Raw genomic sequence first — 17,400 nt, forward strand, 5'->3', positions numbered from 1 at the left:
AGATGTTGCTCTTCTCACCAAGGCAGGTGATTGACAGCTGTTGTGTGGAGCTGCACTTGAGAGTTCGTGGAGATCTGCAGTTCCCCAGATGAGCTTCACTCCCAGAGCACTGGAAGCCCGTCACACACTCATGACTGTGTTCAGGACTGGATGAAGAGGAGCCGGAGAAGTTCAGCACAGAGCCACAGCCCAGCTGTCTGCAGACCACAGAGGATTCAGTGAGACTCCAGGAGTCCAGCAGAACTCTCCTCCAGACCTGATGGATGGAAACTTCCACCTCCCCCTCACACTGTCTCTCTCCAGACAACCGCACCAGACCATCATGAACAGCCAGAGAGGAATCTGAGTGAAAGATGCAACATTCTATTAAGATATTTCTAGATAATTTATAACATTTTTTTCAGTAAAATCCCCTCACTAGAGCAGATGACTCCAACATCTCGTCTATGAGAACATTCAGCTCGACTCCATGAAGAGATGGAACATTCTGAGAGTTTTGTTTCATTCCCGTCACAATCAAACACATCAGCCCAGATTTCTCCACTTCCCTCTCCAAACCAGTCTGATCCCACAACAGACACAGCAATCCCACAATTCAGCTGTCTACAGAGGACACTAGCAGCTCTCATATCCCAGCATGCATCACACACTGTGCCCCATTTACTGAAGTACTGACGCTCAACTCGACCAGAACAGATGTCAGGACCATTGACCAGCCTGAGGTCAGTGTAACCTGGACAAAGAGAAAGACAGTCAAAGCTTAATGAAACAGATCCAATAATTACAATTTAGTATTTAATAACTGGGTTCAGATTTCTCCACTGACAGGATAAATACTGAAGTTTTACCAGAACATATCAGTCCCACAATGTTTTCTTGAGAGCACTGAATGTCTTTTGAAGTTGGACACAATCGAACGAGTGACTCATTTCCTCTGCACTGAATCTCTTGTGTCCACATCTGAGCATCTCCTTTTCCAAAAGCATCTTCTCCCAGCACCTGTACAGGAGCCCCACAGTCCAGCTCTCTACACACAACCTCTGCATCCTGCTGGTCAAAGGCAGCAGCACACACTGTGTACCATGTGTTCCCCTGAAGAACCTCTAATCTCCCAGAGCACAGGTGAGGTCCATCAGCAAGTCTTGTAAATCGTCCATAGTTTATGGTTTCTGATTATTTGCATAACACATAAAAACACTTAAATTAGAATCATAGTGAGTGAACCTGCCTTACTGTGACTGTTACGAACAAACAATAACTGTAGTAATTAAGCCTATCCAGTTTAATTAATAATGAAAATAATAAACTGGGTCATTTCAAATTATAATTTAACAAATAAAGCTGCAAGCTATGAAAGGGCCCTTTCACCCGGGCTCACTGCCACCATGTGGCCTTAGGAAAACAGTGAACAGAGGGCAACATGCATGTAAGCGAGTAAATACAGGAGAAATATGGCAGTCATTTCGACGTGCCACACTTCCTGCCTCCAACAGGTGGCGCTTTGACTGTGACTGAATATTTCCATGTTGATGTCTTCAGGTCAGGTCAGAAGAATCAAACATGTGACGTTTGAAGCAGATTGGACATTGTATGCCTGCGTTAGAACAACTTCCTGTTTCATGGCGTTAATCGCATACATTAGCAATTAGCCAAGTGCTGCATGATTTAACGTGTTTCTAACATGTTTGGTATTCATGGCATATTTAAATGTGTTTCTGGGAGTGAATTACTGTGCAGAGCATGCCATTTCCTGTTGCCAGCAGGTGGCACTATGACTAAGTGAATATTGTCATATAGATGTCTTTAGGCCAGGACTCTTATCACACATTTAACATTAACACAATTTAACATCACTAAGGCCTTACGATTAGACTGATATCATATGGTGTTTATCTGGTTAAATTTCTATGAGGAGTTAATCACAGTGTAAAACATGTAATTTCCTGTTGCCCACGGGTGGCGCTATGCCTGTGACTGAATATTGCCATGTAGATGTCTTCAGGACTCTAATAAAACATGTGAAGTTTGGGGGAAGATTGGAGATTGTATGCATTGTTTTGTAGGTGGCACTATGGAGCCATTTTGCCACTCCTAATTCTGAAACCCATAACAGATGTAAATTTTCACCTCTTCTGACACGTGTGCAAAGTTTCATGAGTTTTCGAGCATGTTTAGGCCCTCAAAAATGTGATTCATTTCAGAGAAGAAGAAGTATTGACTGAGCAATTACAATAGGGTCCTCACACCATCGGTGCCCGGGCCCTAAATAGTCCATTGTTTATACATAGCTTTGTAAACAAAATGTATCAAATTATTGTACATTTTATTTTGTTTATTATTTTGCATATTGTGTTAATAGAACAAAGGGTGGTGATGCAACAATGAGGTGTATGAAACTGCTTACGTGAACATTTGACTCCAGCATCATATTTATGATCACGACATACGCTCCTATGTTCACCCCATCCTCCTGATCCACAGTCCTTCAGTGTTGACTCTGATCCTCTACACTGCACTCTATCCATCCAGATTTTTCCTGATCCTCGTCCAAAGTAAGCATATCCTGGTGCTTGTAAAGCTTCCCCACAGTCCATCTCTCTACACACCACTGCAGCATCAGTCATATCCCAGTTAGTATGACACACTGTTCCCCACTGACCATCATGAAGAACCTCCACTCGACCAGCACAGCGACTGTCGCCATTCACAAGCCTCACATTCACACGTTCTGTCCATGAGAGAAACATCAATAAATGAGCATACATCAATACAATAATAACCATACAGAAGTTATGAAAGTGACATATAACTGCATAATCACATGTAAATTATTTAAAATGAACTTCAATTCAGTTATCCAATATAGCATTTTTTATCATTTAAAACAAAATAATCTGACCCTGAGTGTACTTACTAGCTGTAATAAGAGTAACCACTGAAGAGAGTAATATAAGTGTCAGACATCCCTCCATCTTCTTCTGCCCGTCACACTGTTTGTTTGACTGTTTCTCCTTCTGCTCCCTCAAACACACTGAAGAAACTGGCTCCTGTCAGTCCCCTAAAGAGAGAGAGACTCTCACAGCTGCCAATGACACTCACTGTTACCTTATTAGACACAACAGAGGAAATCATCAAACACAATCAGTGACAAATCAGAAAGCAGCATTTTTATTTTCTCCATATATATCAATAAAGTGTGAGCGCTGATGAGCGGGACTCCTCCTCCAGCGTGAAGAGACACTTCACTGAGGACAGACTTGTGTCAGTCATATGTCAGCGTGGAGATAAAGTCACACTAAACTTAAAGAGATTGATAGAGAAACACTGCAGGTTATATTCAGCATCAAAGCCTGGATCTGCACACACAACATACAACACTGGTGACTGTTTCTGTAAGTCTGATCACTTCAAACACTTGTAACTTAGTAGAAGTTTTTTTTTTTCATGAATTATTTGAAAAAAGTGTAACATTTCAGTCTTACTGTTTCGGGATAAATTATGCATAATATGACTATTTTTCTGCTTTGTTCTGTTATTCTAAAAATAAAATTTGATTACACCATAGTATAAACTGTATTTTTGCTAAGCAATTCAGATGAATTTTTATTAAATAAATTAAATATTATCTACATAAATAAGTAAACCTTAGAGAATAATAAACAACATCAATAAACATGTTTAATGCTGCAATGCTGTACTTGTCCAGCAGATGGCAGTAAAGCACCTCTTATTGAAGACTACAAGGGTCTGTCCCTGTGTTGAGCATGAAGGAGCTGTGAACATGTTTCAGGACAGAAATCAATGGTTTTTCTTCTCTTACAGCAACATTTATAAGTAACTTGTTTCATGTAGAGCTCATTTTCACTGCACATTAATTTTAAACTTTATCTGCTGTTGAAACAGACTATAGTCTATGCACAGAGGGACAGAATGTCATCTTTAGCAAGAGTGATTTTATTATCAGGTTTTTAACTGACAAACTTTCAATTTGCCCTGTATTCTTGAATATTTGGCCTTTTCATATGAGTTTGATGCTTCATTCTATTAGAAACATTTAGTATTACATAATAAAAAATCTCATTATAGATGCAGGTTTGTTCCTCGTATTAGTAAAATATATTTTCAGCATAAAAAAGTTTCACCAATGAACAGAACTTCATGGAATGTAACTCAGAACAGCATGTATATATTCACATATACTTTGTATTGACTGAAAATTACACAAGATAAAATTCTTATTGTATTAGCATTGCAATTTCAGTAAGACGGTATTTGTAATTTCTCCTTAATGCATTCTAATACATATTCTCTTCAATGAATAAACTGTTATAACAAAGTGTTGCAACCCCCCCCCCGCAAGTTGTCATGAGCATCAGAGATCTGGTTCTCCTACTGAACAATCGTTGTGCTGGACTTGCTTTGATTTTTCAATTTTCTGTCTTTACTTGTTTCTTCTCTGATGACCTGGAGTCTTTCTTCTGCTATATGTACATGCTGGACAGTGTTTATGCTTTCAATCTCCATTTCTACTGAACTCTCTGATGCATGTTCAGGTTAGTATGAGCAGCTCAGTGTGTCAGACAGCAACATGTCCTTCCCTGGAATGTAACTGACTTCACTGTCATATCTCTGTAGTCTAAGTAACATTCTTTGCAGGTGTTATGGGTTCAGCAGGGGTTTTCTTACTGTTTTCCAGTGGCTTATGGTCAGAGTGTACAGATACTTTGCACCTATATTTTTCCATACCAAAGACAATGCTTTGATGCTCTTTTCTCTGCATCTATTCATCAGTGCTCTCAGATTGTCGTCATGGTCTTGGTTTGCTAATTCTAATATCTCACCATCTCCTGTGATGAGGATGTCATCAGTTATGACATATAAACCTCTCAATCCTTCCAGAGCTTGACTGAGTTTTCTTTGAAACACCTCTGGAGCGGGGCTGATGCCCATCGGCATCCTCAGCCATCTGTATCTGCCATACAGTGTTGCAAATGTGGTCATGTAACTCGATTCCTCTTCCAGGGTCACATGCCAAAATCCATTTTTGATGTCACACACAGTGAAAACTTTTGCCCTTGACAAATCTGGTAGTATTTCCTCTATTGTCAGCAGAGGAAAGTGTCATCTTCTCAGAGCTCTGTTGAGTGGTCTTGGATCTATGCATATCCTGAGGTTTCCTGATGACAATATCAAGACTGTTAATCCACTCTGTGCTTCAGGCTACTGGAGTGATGATCTCTCTTCATTGAAGATCATTCAGCTCTGCTTTAAGTGGCGCCATCATCGCCACAGGGATCCTTCTCTTGCAGTTTACAGCTCTTTTATCTTTTCTCTCAGCGTGCACGTCCTCTGTCACTCGTCCTTCAATCGCTCTGTTGTCCTGCAGATTTGCACACATTTTCCCAAAGTCAAATCCTGCTCCCTTAATAGTCTCTCTCTCAAAACAGAGCTGGATATGCCGAAAACAGTTCTATCGCGGATCAGAGAGTCTTTGATCTGGAGATCAATCTTAAGTCAGCTTCATATTTTGTCAATGTTGTCATCAGAGCTGATTTCTGAAAAAAAACGGTACCTTTCTGTCTCGCTCACTTTTGGACTGCAGTGGTCATCCAGTGCACTTGTTAATATGGTGTCGAGGTTGGGATCAGCGTCTCGCACAGCTCTCAAAACTTTCAGCTTCTCCAGCGTCCGCTAAAGTAAGATTCATATACAGCGTGAACTCTTCTTTACACAATTTCCATGATTTCGCCAGATTAGTTGAGTTTGCCACCATGTTTCGCTCTATCCTCTATTATTATAAATAGAATAGACGGTTAACGCCAATCTAGTTGCGTACATTTAACTTTATTAAACACAACAAACCCGTCCTGTACTATCAGATATAAACATTTGACGACTGGTGTCACACTGAATACAGTCCGTGCTGCAACAACAACCATCCCAACAGCAGAGCATTTAAACCAGAGTAACAGTTTAAACTTCACTCGTTTACTGGATTTAATTAAAAACGTTTATATAAACTTTTAAAAATATATTTATTTATTTATTGTAAGAACAGACCTGGAAGAGTAAAATATTTTATTGTTCAGGTAAGAGCTGTAATTCTGTATTTTAATTATCATAATTTCTCTCTGTGATAATTTCATAGTTCGCATGTAAGTTTAGTTTGAGTCTTCAGTATTTCATCATGAATTCAGTTAGTCACAAATTACACAGAGCTCTAGCATTCAACTCTTATTTATTGTTAAACATTCAGGAGGTAAATAATAGCAGGATGTGTCAACCTTTATCTGTCTGTCAATCATGTAAAAGATCATTTTAAATAAAAATATTAAATACTTGATTCCCCTCATCCAAACAATTTCACTCACATTCTGTGAAACAGGCCTATAGTGAGAATTCAATCAGTTTTAGACAGACATAAAGATAATATTAATATACGGCGGTTCATATGATATCGAAAATAATATTGAATATCGATACTTTACAAGGTAGAAACTCCAGTATCGTGACAACACTAGTGTAGGGGCCACACATTACTGAACATTTTCAAGGGGTGTCGTGACTGAATAAAGGTCGAGAAACACTGCTGTATGAAACATGAAGAGAGTGAATTTATAGAGCAGTGCATCTAAAGCAGTGGTTCCCAAACCTGTCCTGGAGGACCCCCAACCCTGCACATTTTGTATGTTTCCCTCATATATCACACCTGATTCAACTCATGTGCTCATTAGTAGAGACAGCAAGACCTGAAATGGGTGTGTCAGAAATAGGGAGACATGGAAAATGTGCAGGGCTGTGGGTCCTCCAGGACAGGTTTGGGAACCACTGATCTAAAGACACCGATGTTTAAGAGGAAATAATCTGCTTTGTTTTCTTAATTTCCCAAATGTTACTTGTGAATAATCCCTGTTTAGAGGCGTAATGTAATTCTCTAATGCTGTTTTATCTATGTCCAGTGAATCTTATAATTAACTAAGGAAAGAAAATGACAACATCAGCTGTTGAAGAGAAAAACCAAGAAGGGTCAAACAAACCTCAACCTGCAGATGGCGCTATTGCTGCAGAAGATTCAAGATCAGCGCAAATTATTCAGACTAAAAACTGGTTAAAGTCGTTTAAAGCATTTTAAAGTAAAATGAACATCACACAATAAACTGTGCAGTTTGGGTAAATGTTTTTTTAGATGTCTACACATTTGCATACCTTTGTCTCTCCCAGAAACATTACATTCTTGTAAATGAAATATTAAATTGTGCTCTATTTAAGTTAATTCAAGCTGACATACACAAGAACTAATGCTGGTAGTAAGTTTATGGGGAAACATGATAACTTATAATATCAAGTGGTAAATCTATTTTCATCATTTAACATTTATAGTATTTTGCATAATTTTCTCCTTTCCTCTAATCGCTCATCTAAAAAATATTTTTGTGACATGATGAATGAATGTTATTTTTTTATTAGGTGAAAAGCATGTTATCAAAAGAAAAAAAAGGCTCAAATAATAAAAACAAATACTAAAACCTGAATTTTGCACAACATGAAACCTTTCATTTAAAAACATTTAAAATAACATAAAAACATAAAACACTGAATCTTTAGTAGCAAAAAAACAGTATCTCCAGTAACTGTAATATGATTTGATGATCAGAGGCAGTGGGTGTGGTCAGTGAGTCATATGGCTCCTCCCTCTTTATTTGACTCCTCCTCCACATCATCATAGTCTGTTATTAAAAACAAAAGCAAATTCATATTTTTATTGTTATAAATGCACAAGAATTAGTTTAAATGAGCAACATAACAAATAAAAATAGAAATAGGCTATAGAAATGTAACAATAACCGACCCAACAGGTTTCTCTCATCTTCATCGCTGTTCTTCACATCATCATACTCCTCCTGATCTCCCTCTGATACACATGTGAAATAAAACCTCACATTGTGATTTTAATACAACTTGTGTCATTGATGATGTCGCTGATCTCTTTCCTACACAAACCCTAATTTTATTTTTAATTTAGTTTTTATGTAAAATAATTTAAAGTAATTAAGGCTATCCTCAATGGTGTAATAACTTTAACCAAATTCTCAGATCTAGATATTAATAATAGCCTACAGCCTTACAAAATCCTCAACTCTGTGAATTCCCTTTTTTGATAAACGCTTTAATAACAATTTTATAAGAAAATCCTTTAATGTCGGATCCAATCCTCAATGTGAATCAAAACATCTTAAACCTTATTGTATATCTTGTCACAGCATTTGGACATTAACATATAAATATGTTCTAATAATGAAAAAAATTATTCATAGGATGTTCTCCTGTAAATGCTTCCATTAGATATATTCATACTGTCTGTGATAAATGTATTTATACATCAATTGAAGATTTTGATAATTTTGATATTTTTTTATTGCTCTATTTTTTTGGATTGACTTTAAATTGAACAAAACTTTTAATTTAGAACCTTATTACATTTTACTTTGTTTTCTGAAAAACAAAATTGCACAATTAACCTTTTAATTATTTTGGCAAAGTTTTGTATTCATAAGACAAAAATAACTCAAAATAAACCCTCATATATTACCTTTTGTAATACTGATCTCACAATATACTTTGAAACCCTTTCGAACATGAGATCACTTTTTGAACTCTAATTATATCCATTATATCCGTGATTATATCCATATATGGAGTTATGTTTATCATGTCAGATGATCGCTTATGGCTTATAATGTACAACATGATACCGTATTTTCCTCTCTTGGATTGTATATTTCATGGAGAAATGTTATTGATGAGGATTTAATATACTTTGACTGTCTTTTATGTATCAATGGGCGTTTATTATTGTAAATATGCCGAACTATTTTCATTATCCTTTATTGTATTTCTTGTGCTCCAGACTAATGCCTCTACTGCCTGTAACTGATCTCTACCTGTGAAATACCTGTACCTCTGCGGCTTATTTTGATCAATACATCCTCTAAACCTGATGACCTTCTCCTCTTCCTTATATAAAGTTGTGCTCTGACCGGCTTCACTCATATAATTATAATTAAATCAGATCCTGACAGTCAAAAGTCTCTCCAACAGTCAGATTTACTCCTGAAGAAGTCATGATGATTCATTAATGGTAGAAACATGTTCAATATTAGTGGATGATGATAAAATACAGTTCTGTGTGACTCACCTGTTACACCTGGAATGTTCTGTCCATTAATGATGACATCATCATAATGCTCCGGTGTGTCCACTACATAAACATGAAGATATAAACAAAACAAATGATACATCATCATATCAGTACTGAGCATCATTTCAGAGGTATTATGTTAAACACACAAAAAAAATTTGAATAAAAGTAAAAACACCTTTTTTAATATTAAAGTTCTGTCCAGTCGTCATGACATCATCATAACTCTCAGGTGTGTCTTCTACAAATTGAACATGAGACACACATACAAAATGTAAGGTATATACCCCATATTTTTATACATTCACAGATTTTATATATTTTAAATATTTCATCCTTATTATATAATAACAGAGTGACACCTGTCTCACGATCTGGTTTCAGTCCATCAGTGATGACATCATCATAGTATCCCGGTGTGATTTCCTTCATCATCTCTTCTGCATCAAAACATGTTTATATTTAGAGTGTTTTTAATATTTTGGGAGACAAAATTTAAAATATGCTGTTGCAGGTCTTGAGACCATTCAGCTTTTTTAATAATCTGATAATGAATCATGTGATCAATTACTGACCTTTCAGGCCACTGCCATTGGTGACATCATCATAATATTCAGTCTTGAACTCTTTTTCTAATTAGAGAAAAGTTTTAGTATTGTGAACAATTGAAACATTCAAACACATTTCATTTAGTGGTAAAATATGTGAAATACATTTGATCTATTTTTTAGAGTTTGTAAATTAAATAATTTATTTTAGGTGTTGTTTTGAATATTCTTCAGCTCTCTAACCTGAGAGAAGCTCATCAGCATCTTCATACCCAGAATGCAGTTCTTCAGAGATGAGACTCCCTGTTAAAGGAGCAGAACAGTCAGAAACATGTTCATCATTACAAACAGACTGAATCCTCATTTCCTTTGGATCAGAAAGCATTTTGTTACTGGAAACACAACACAAATATTAATTACTTACATTTTAAAAGCATTAGAGGCAGAAATCTCATGTTTTAGAGGCCTATTAGTAAACACACATGTATCCTCACATGAACCCATTCCTCACTGCCTTCCAGAAATACACACAGGAAGAGACAAACACACACACACACACACACACACACACACACACACACACCTGCACCTACATGTACAAACCTAAAAACCCTTCCTTATTACTCCTAAAATACACACAGGAAGAAACACACACACACACACACACACCTGCAGCTCTGTGGTTTTCTGCAGGAGGTTTAACAGGACTAATAATAGATGAACATCAAGTGTCTGACAGACTCTCTTATTAATTCATCATATTAAATAAGATTCACGGCTCATGTCTCACCCCTCTGAGTGAAGCGATTGTGTCTGTGATGAATCTCCTCATAAACGGCCTCAGTCGTGCTCCTGTGTCTCCTCTTAGAGAGAGCTGTGAGTGTAGAGAGACAAACCTGCTGTCAGTTCACAACACATGACTGATCACACACTGAATAAGACACAATATGACAGTCTCTGGATCTCTCCTACCTCTCCTCATCACTCTGTTCTGCTGAATCAGTATAAGCAGTGGCACTAAGAGCAGTAAGAGCACAACTCCCAGTACAATCACAAGCACAGAGAGAGACGGAGGAGTTTGTGGACGAGAGACTGATGTTGAGCTCACTGTCTGAGAAACTGCAGGAGAAGATGATGTTGTTGTGGCAGGAGTAGTGGACACTGACACATCTGTCGAAAAAGACACAAACACATTAAAAATCAAATAAAAGCAAATGATTGGTTTAAATACCTAAATATTATTACCACTAAAATGATGTAAAAATTACTAATACTGGTCAGTGTTTTGCTGTGACCTGCACAGGTGAGTCCAGCGTGATCTTTGTTAGAGCAGTCAGTGTGGTTCTTCAGGGAGAGAGGACAGTCCCACAGGTGAATCTCATTCCCTCTGCACTCGACTCTGTTCAGCCACACAACACCTTCACCAGCACCAAAGGTTGAATTCCCATCAGCCCTCAGTGCTGCTCCACAACCCAGCTGTCTGCAGACCACCTGAGCATCGCTGATGTCCCACAGATCATCACAGACTGAGCCCCACTCAGCGTTATGAAACACCTCCAGCCTCCCAGAGCACCGGCCCTCCCCTCCACTCAGTCTGAGAGGAACATGATCTAAATCACACACATCAACATCACTGACCAGCTTCAGCACATTTACAACAAAACACACTGAAACTGGAGGCCTTTAAAGCTTTGATTAATTTTGAATGTGGAATAAAAAATAATTTGGTGCACAAACAAAAATTAAAATAAGGAAGTATAAGCTTATGGTAAACTTACTTGAACACTGTCTCTGGTGTGGAGATGATGAGGTAGAACATGTCAGACGACTCTGAGGAGATTCATGATTCTCCTTCTCTGAAATTTTAAAGTTTCAAAACTGTTTCACTGAACAGAATATTAGACATCATAAATAATATTTAACCTAACATGATCATGTCAAACTAAATCAGTTAAATATCATCTTACCTGAGCAGGTGATCTTGGCCACTTCATCTTCATCACAGTCATTCAGTCCCCAGGGTGAAGATGGACACTGCCATAGAGTGGAATCATGTGGTCGACAATTAAGTTTATCAAGCCAATTATGAGACTTCAGTCCCTCTGAATTACTGGGTTCACTGGCAGATCTTCCACAGTTCAGCTCTTGACAGATCAGACTCGCTGTGTCTCTGTTCATCTGATTGTGACACACATTTCCCCAGGATCCATTGTAGAAAACCTCCACATTCCCTTCACAGCCCTCAGTTAACCTGATCTCTTTAAACTCTAGAAAGACAAAGATGAGAATCAATGTCAACTCTCATGTGACTTAAGTCAGTTCATTTGGGATGGAAATAAAAGAAATTGATGACTGAATCAATTGATGGTTCTTTTAGTGCTTTTACAGAATAAATATCTGGAAAAACAAAATTCAAATCAATTTCCAAAGGATGATCTAATTTTATTAATAAATATATTTAAAACATTTACTGTAAAACAATTCATGCAAAGGGTGTTTACACAGACTTTTTTTAGTAATTTTTTCAGTCTTTTTAAATGCAATTTAATGTAATACTCAATTTTGAACAAAAAAATGTGGAAAAAAATATTTAATTGATTAATATTTATAGAATGCTACTGACCAAATGCACAATATGTACACTACTGTGCAAAAGTCTCAGACATGTCAGTATTTTAACCCCCCCAAAATGGTTTTGAGCCAGTTATTTATATCTTTTGCTGTAGTGTGTCAGTAGAAAATATCAGTTTACATTTCCAAACATTCCTTTCGCATTGAATTGTAATAAACCTGTGAGATTTTTACTTTTGAAAGTAATGTCATAAATAGATTTTATTTATCAATTAACTTCTATTAACTAAATCAAATAGATATTTAGTGTGACCATTTAAAACCCCTTTTGTCCTAGGTACACCTGCACATAGTTTCAGGGGTTAAAGCGTCTTGGAGATGTTGCTGCAGTTCTTCTGGATTTAGTCTGTCTCAGTCTTTTCTGTTTCTTCAAGTAATCACAGACTCGATAATGGTGAGATCAGATCTCCGTGTGGAGCACCGGCTGTTGTCAGACTCCTTGTGCATATAAAAATCTCACTGGATTAATGCAATTAATGGCAAAAGGAATGTATGGAAAAGTAAACTGATATTTCCTACTGACACACTACAGCACAAGGTATAAATAACTGGCTTAAATTCCATTTTTGTTGGGTGAAAATACTGACATGCCACAGCACTGTATATTAAGCTACATTTTGTTGTACGAGCAGCATCCAGTCAGTAACTTTTTCAGTCGGTCAGTTGGTTCTAAGCTGTATGTTTTTGATTCACTGAACAGAATTGACTGTTTTGTTCAGGAATCACTACACTAGTTATGCTGTATGCTTTTGATTCACTAAAGGGCCAAAACATTAAAGTCATTCATTTGGCAATCAGACTTCATTAGTCACGCTATAAATTTCATCCTGTATTCAGTAATGTTGTGTTACTGTACCGATAAGAAAGTACTTCAGTAAACTCTGTCATAGTATTTTAATACAGTACTCCCTCCACACCAAAAAGTATATGTGAAAGAACTGGTTGGTTCTAATATTTTCAAAATATTTTCTGAATAAGAACCTATTCTCAGTTTCCAACACTGCTGTTAATGTGCATAATAGTATACTGGATATTGTCAGTCACATACATACGTTATTGAAATGTTATTATTTAAATTATTGTTTACTATTTACCTGAGCACACGACTCCTACATCCTGCTTGTGTTGACAGTCATGTTTTCCCCAGCCTGGAGAAGAGCAGCTCCACAGGGACGTCTCATTCCCCTCACACTCCACCTCATCCAGCCATATGGGTCCAGAACCAGGACCAAACCAGGCTGGTACCTGCTGGTTACTGAGGGCCACTCCACACTGCAGCTGTCTGCACACCACATGGGCATCTTTAATATCCCAGGAGTCATTACACACTGTCCCCCATGAGCCGCTGTGAAAAACCTCCAGCCTCCCTGCACAGTCTCCCCCAGAACCCACCAGCCTGATGGACCCGCGACCTGATATTCAGAGAAAGAGAAACACATTAGTGATCACTAACAACTGAAGAATCTGCCCAGATGTTGCTCTTCTCACCAAGGCAGGTGATTGACAGCTGTTGTGTGGAGCTGCAGTTGAGAGTTCGTGGAGATCTGCAGTTCCCCAGATGAGCTTCACTCCCAGAGCACTGGAAGCCCGTCACACACTCATGACTGTGTTCAGGACTGGATGAAGAGGAGCCAGAGAAGTTCAGCACAGAGCCACAGCCCAGCTGTCTGCAGACCACAGAGGATTCAGTGAGACTCCAGGAGTCCAGCAGAACTCTCCTCCAGACCTGATGGATGGAAACTTCCACCTCCCCCTCACACTGTCTCTCTCCAGACAACCGCACCAGACCATCATGAACAGCCAGAGAGGAATCTGAGTGAAAGATGTGGCTTTTTATTAATATATTGCAGGGTAATTTATGTATTTAAAATGTTTTCAATAAAATCCCCTCACTGGAGCAGATGACTCCAACATCTCGTCTATGAGAACATTCAGCTCGACTCCATGAAGAGATGGAACATTCTGAGAGTTTTGTTTCATTCCCGTCACAATCAAACACATCAGCCCAGATTTCACCACTTCCCTCTCCAAACCAGTCTGATCCCACAACAGACACAGCAATCCCACAATTCAGCTGTCTACAGAGGACACTGGCAGCTCTCATATCCCAGCATGCATCACACACTGTGCCCCATTTACTGAAGTACTGACGCTCAACTCGACCTGAACAGATGTCAGGACCATTGACCAGCCTGAGGTCAGTGTAACCTGGACAAAGAAAAAGACAGTCAACACTTAATGAAGCGGATCCAATAATTATATTTTAGTATTTAATAACTGGGTTCAGATTTCTCCACTGACAGGATAAATATTGAAGTGTTACCAGAGCATATCAGTCCCACGTTGTTTTCTTGAGAGCACTGAATGTCTTGTGAAGTTGGACACAATCGAACAAGTGATTCATTTCCTCTGCACTGAATCTCTTGTGTCCACATCTGAGCATCTCCTTTGCCAAAAGCATCTTCTCCCAGCACCTGTACAGGAGCCCCACAGTCCAGCTCTCTACACACAACCTCTGCATCCTGCTGGTCAAAGGCAGCAGCACACACTGTGTACCATGTGTTCCCCTGAAGAACCTCTAATCTCCCAGAGCACAGGTGAGGTCCATCAGCAAGTCTTGTAAATCGTCCATAGTTTATGGTTTCTGATTATTTGCATAACACATAAAAACACTTTAATTAGAATCATAGTGAGTGAACCAACAAACAATACCTGTGACTGATTAAACCTTTCCTTCAATTGAATTAATAATGAAAATAATAAACTGGGTCATCTCAAATGACAATTCAACAATTAGTCATAAGTAAATTGTTTATAAATAGCTTTGAAAACAAAATGTATCAAATTATTGTATATTTTATTAGAAGAATAAATAGAATAGAAGAAATAGAAGAAATAGTTAATAGAAGAAATGGTGATAGGTGATGCAACAATGAGGTGTATGAAACTGCATACGTGAGCATATGACTCCAGCATCATAGTCATGATCGCCACAATAGCTGTCATGTTCACCCCATCCTCTTGATTCACAGTCCTTCAGTGTTGACTCTGATCCTCTACACTGCACTTCATCCATCCAGATTTTTCCTGATCCTCGTCCAAAGTAAGACAATGCTGGTGCTTGTAAAGCCTCCCCACAGTTCATCTCTCTACACACCACTGCAGCATCAGGCATATCCCAGTTATAATGACACACTGTTCCCCACTGACCATCATGAAGAACCTCCACTCGACCAGCACAGCGACTGTCACATTCACAAGCCTCACATTCACACGATCTGCCCCTGAGAGAAACATCATTAAATGAGCATACATCAATACAATAATAACCATACAGAAATTATGAAAGTGACATATAACTGCATAATCACATGTAAATTAATTAAAAATAAATTTCATTTAATTTATCCAATTTCTATAGCATGCTTATCAATAATAATAAAAAAATCTGACCTTGAGTGTTCTTACTAGCTGTAATAAGAGTAACCACTGAAGACAGTAAAATAAGTGTCAGACAGCTCTCCATCCCCCTTTGTTTGCATAAAAGACTAATAAATTCACTACCAAAGTTTCTCCTTCTGCTCCCTCAAACACACTGAAGAAACTGGCTCCTGTCAGTCCCCTAAAGAGAGAGAGACTCTCACAGCTGACAATGACACTCACTGTTACCTTATTAGACACAACAGAGGAAATCATCAAACACAATCAGTGACAAATCAGAAAGCAGCATTTTTATTTTCTCCATATATATCAATAAAGTGTGAGCGCTGATGAGCGGGACTCCTCCTCCAGCGTGAAGAGACACTTCACTGAGGACAGACTCGTGTCAGTCATATGTCAGCGTGGAGATAAAGTCACACTAAACTTAAAGAGATTGATAGAGAAACACTGCAGGTTATATTCAGCATCAAAGCCTGGATCTGCGCACACAACATACAACACTGATGACAGTTTCTGTAAGTCTGATCACTTCAAACTCTTGTAACTTAGTAGATGTAGAACTTTTTTCATGAATTATTTTAATCTTACTGTTTCTGGATAAATTATGCATAATATTACTATTTTACTGCTTTGTTCTTTTATTCTAAAAATAACATTTGATTACACCATAGTATAAACTAGATTTTTCTTAAGAAATTCAGATGTGTTTATATTAAATAAATTAAATATTATCTACATAAATAAGTAAACCTTAGAGAATAATAAACAACATCAATAAACATGTTTAATGCTGCAATGCTGTATTTGTCCAGCAGATGGCAGTAAAGCACCTCTTATTGAAGACTACAAGGGTCTGTCCCTGTGTTGAGCATGAAGGAGCTGTGAACATGTTTCAGGACAGAAATCAATGGTTTTTCTTCTCTTATAGCAACATTTATAAGTAACTTGTTTCATGTAGAGCTCATTTTCACTGCACATTAATTTTACACTTTATCTGCTGTTGAAACAGACTATAGTCTATGCACAGAGGGACAGAATGTCATCTTTAGCAAGAGTGATTTTAATATCAGGTTTTTCACTGACAATCTTTAAATTTGCCCTGTAATCTTGAATATTTGTTATAAGAAGAAAAATGGAAACATTTAGTATTACATAACAACAACAACAACAAAAACTCATTTTAGATGCAGATTTGTATTAGTAAAATATATTCCTCGTATTAGTAAAATATATTCTGATCATAAAAGTTTCAACAATGAACAGAAAAAACAATCAGTTTTTAAGATGCAAGAATCGAGGATGCGCAGCATCTGTCACCATAGAAACATAATGTTCTGACTGCGAGCTGAAGCTCCTCCTCCTCTGTGAACGCGCACTCTGCTCGCACGCTCTCGCAGAGCATTTAAATCAGAGTAACGGTCGCTCGAAGAGGAAAAAAATTAAATTTTAATACAATAAACAAAATTGGATAATATATATATTAGAAAGGCGGAAGGAGCGTATATTAGGTCAAGAGCTGGGTGGATTGAAGAGGGAGAGAAGAGTAAAAAGAAGGCAAGCCAAAAATGCTATATTGTCATT

The 17,400-nt window shown here is 37.7% G+C and overlaps 1 protein-coding gene and 1 long non-coding RNA gene across 2 annotated transcripts in view; both read right to left on the bottom strand.

The window, feature by feature from the left end:
- The window catches only part of LOC125245636 (antigen WC1.1-like), a 157,024-nt gene extending 141,471 nt beyond the window's left edge, over positions 1-15,553 (bottom strand). Inside the window, exons 1-25 of the mRNA XM_048156302.1 lie at positions 15,334-15,553; positions 14,935-15,022; positions 14,721-14,852; positions 14,272-14,612; positions 13,867-14,190; positions 13,473-13,790; positions 11,715-12,014; positions 11,526-11,603; positions 11,043-11,357; positions 10,720-10,917; positions 10,538-10,621; positions 9,991-10,050; positions 9,775-9,831; positions 9,562-9,639; positions 9,378-9,440; positions 9,197-9,259; positions 7,850-7,912; positions 7,681-7,727; positions 5,573-5,691; positions 4,747-4,972; positions 2,915-3,047; positions 2,405-2,728; positions 849-1,169; positions 419-733; positions 19-342 (exon numbers count right to left, since the gene is read on the bottom strand). Coding sequence (XP_048012259.1) covers positions 19-342; positions 419-733; positions 849-1,169; positions 2,405-2,728; positions 2,915-3,047; positions 4,747-4,972; positions 5,573-5,691; positions 7,681-7,727; positions 7,850-7,912; positions 9,197-9,259; positions 9,378-9,440; positions 9,562-9,639; positions 9,775-9,831; positions 9,991-10,050; positions 10,538-10,621; positions 10,720-10,917; positions 11,043-11,357; positions 11,526-11,603; positions 11,715-12,014; positions 13,473-13,790; positions 13,867-14,190; positions 14,272-14,612; positions 14,721-14,852; positions 14,935-15,022; positions 15,334-15,553 — 4,591 coding nt within the window. The remainder of the gene's footprint in view (positions 1-18; positions 343-418; positions 734-848; positions 1,170-2,404; positions 2,729-2,914; positions 3,048-4,746; positions 4,973-5,572; positions 5,692-7,680; positions 7,728-7,849; positions 7,913-9,196; positions 9,260-9,377; positions 9,441-9,561; positions 9,640-9,774; positions 9,832-9,990; positions 10,051-10,537; positions 10,622-10,719; positions 10,918-11,042; positions 11,358-11,525; positions 11,604-11,714; positions 12,015-13,472; positions 13,791-13,866; positions 14,191-14,271; positions 14,613-14,720; positions 14,853-14,934; positions 15,023-15,333) is intronic.
- Positions 15,554-15,561: 8 nt separating this feature from the next.
- LOC125245476 lies at positions 15,562-16,956 on the bottom strand. The gene is made up of 3 exons (XR_007179551.1): positions 16,650-16,956; positions 15,847-16,298; positions 15,562-15,662 (listed from the first exon to the last, which is right to left on the bottom strand). It is a non-coding gene; the product is annotated as an uncharacterized LOC125245476 (long non-coding RNA).
- Positions 16,957-17,400: the final 444 nt, after the last annotated feature.

The sequence above is a fragment of the Megalobrama amblycephala genome, linkage group LG14 (genome assembly GCF_018812025.1).
Source record: "Megalobrama amblycephala isolate DHTTF-2021 linkage group LG14, ASM1881202v1, whole genome shotgun sequence".
In the NCBI taxonomy this organism is placed as follows: domain Eukaryota; kingdom Metazoa; phylum Chordata; class Actinopteri; order Cypriniformes; family Xenocyprididae; genus Megalobrama; species Megalobrama amblycephala.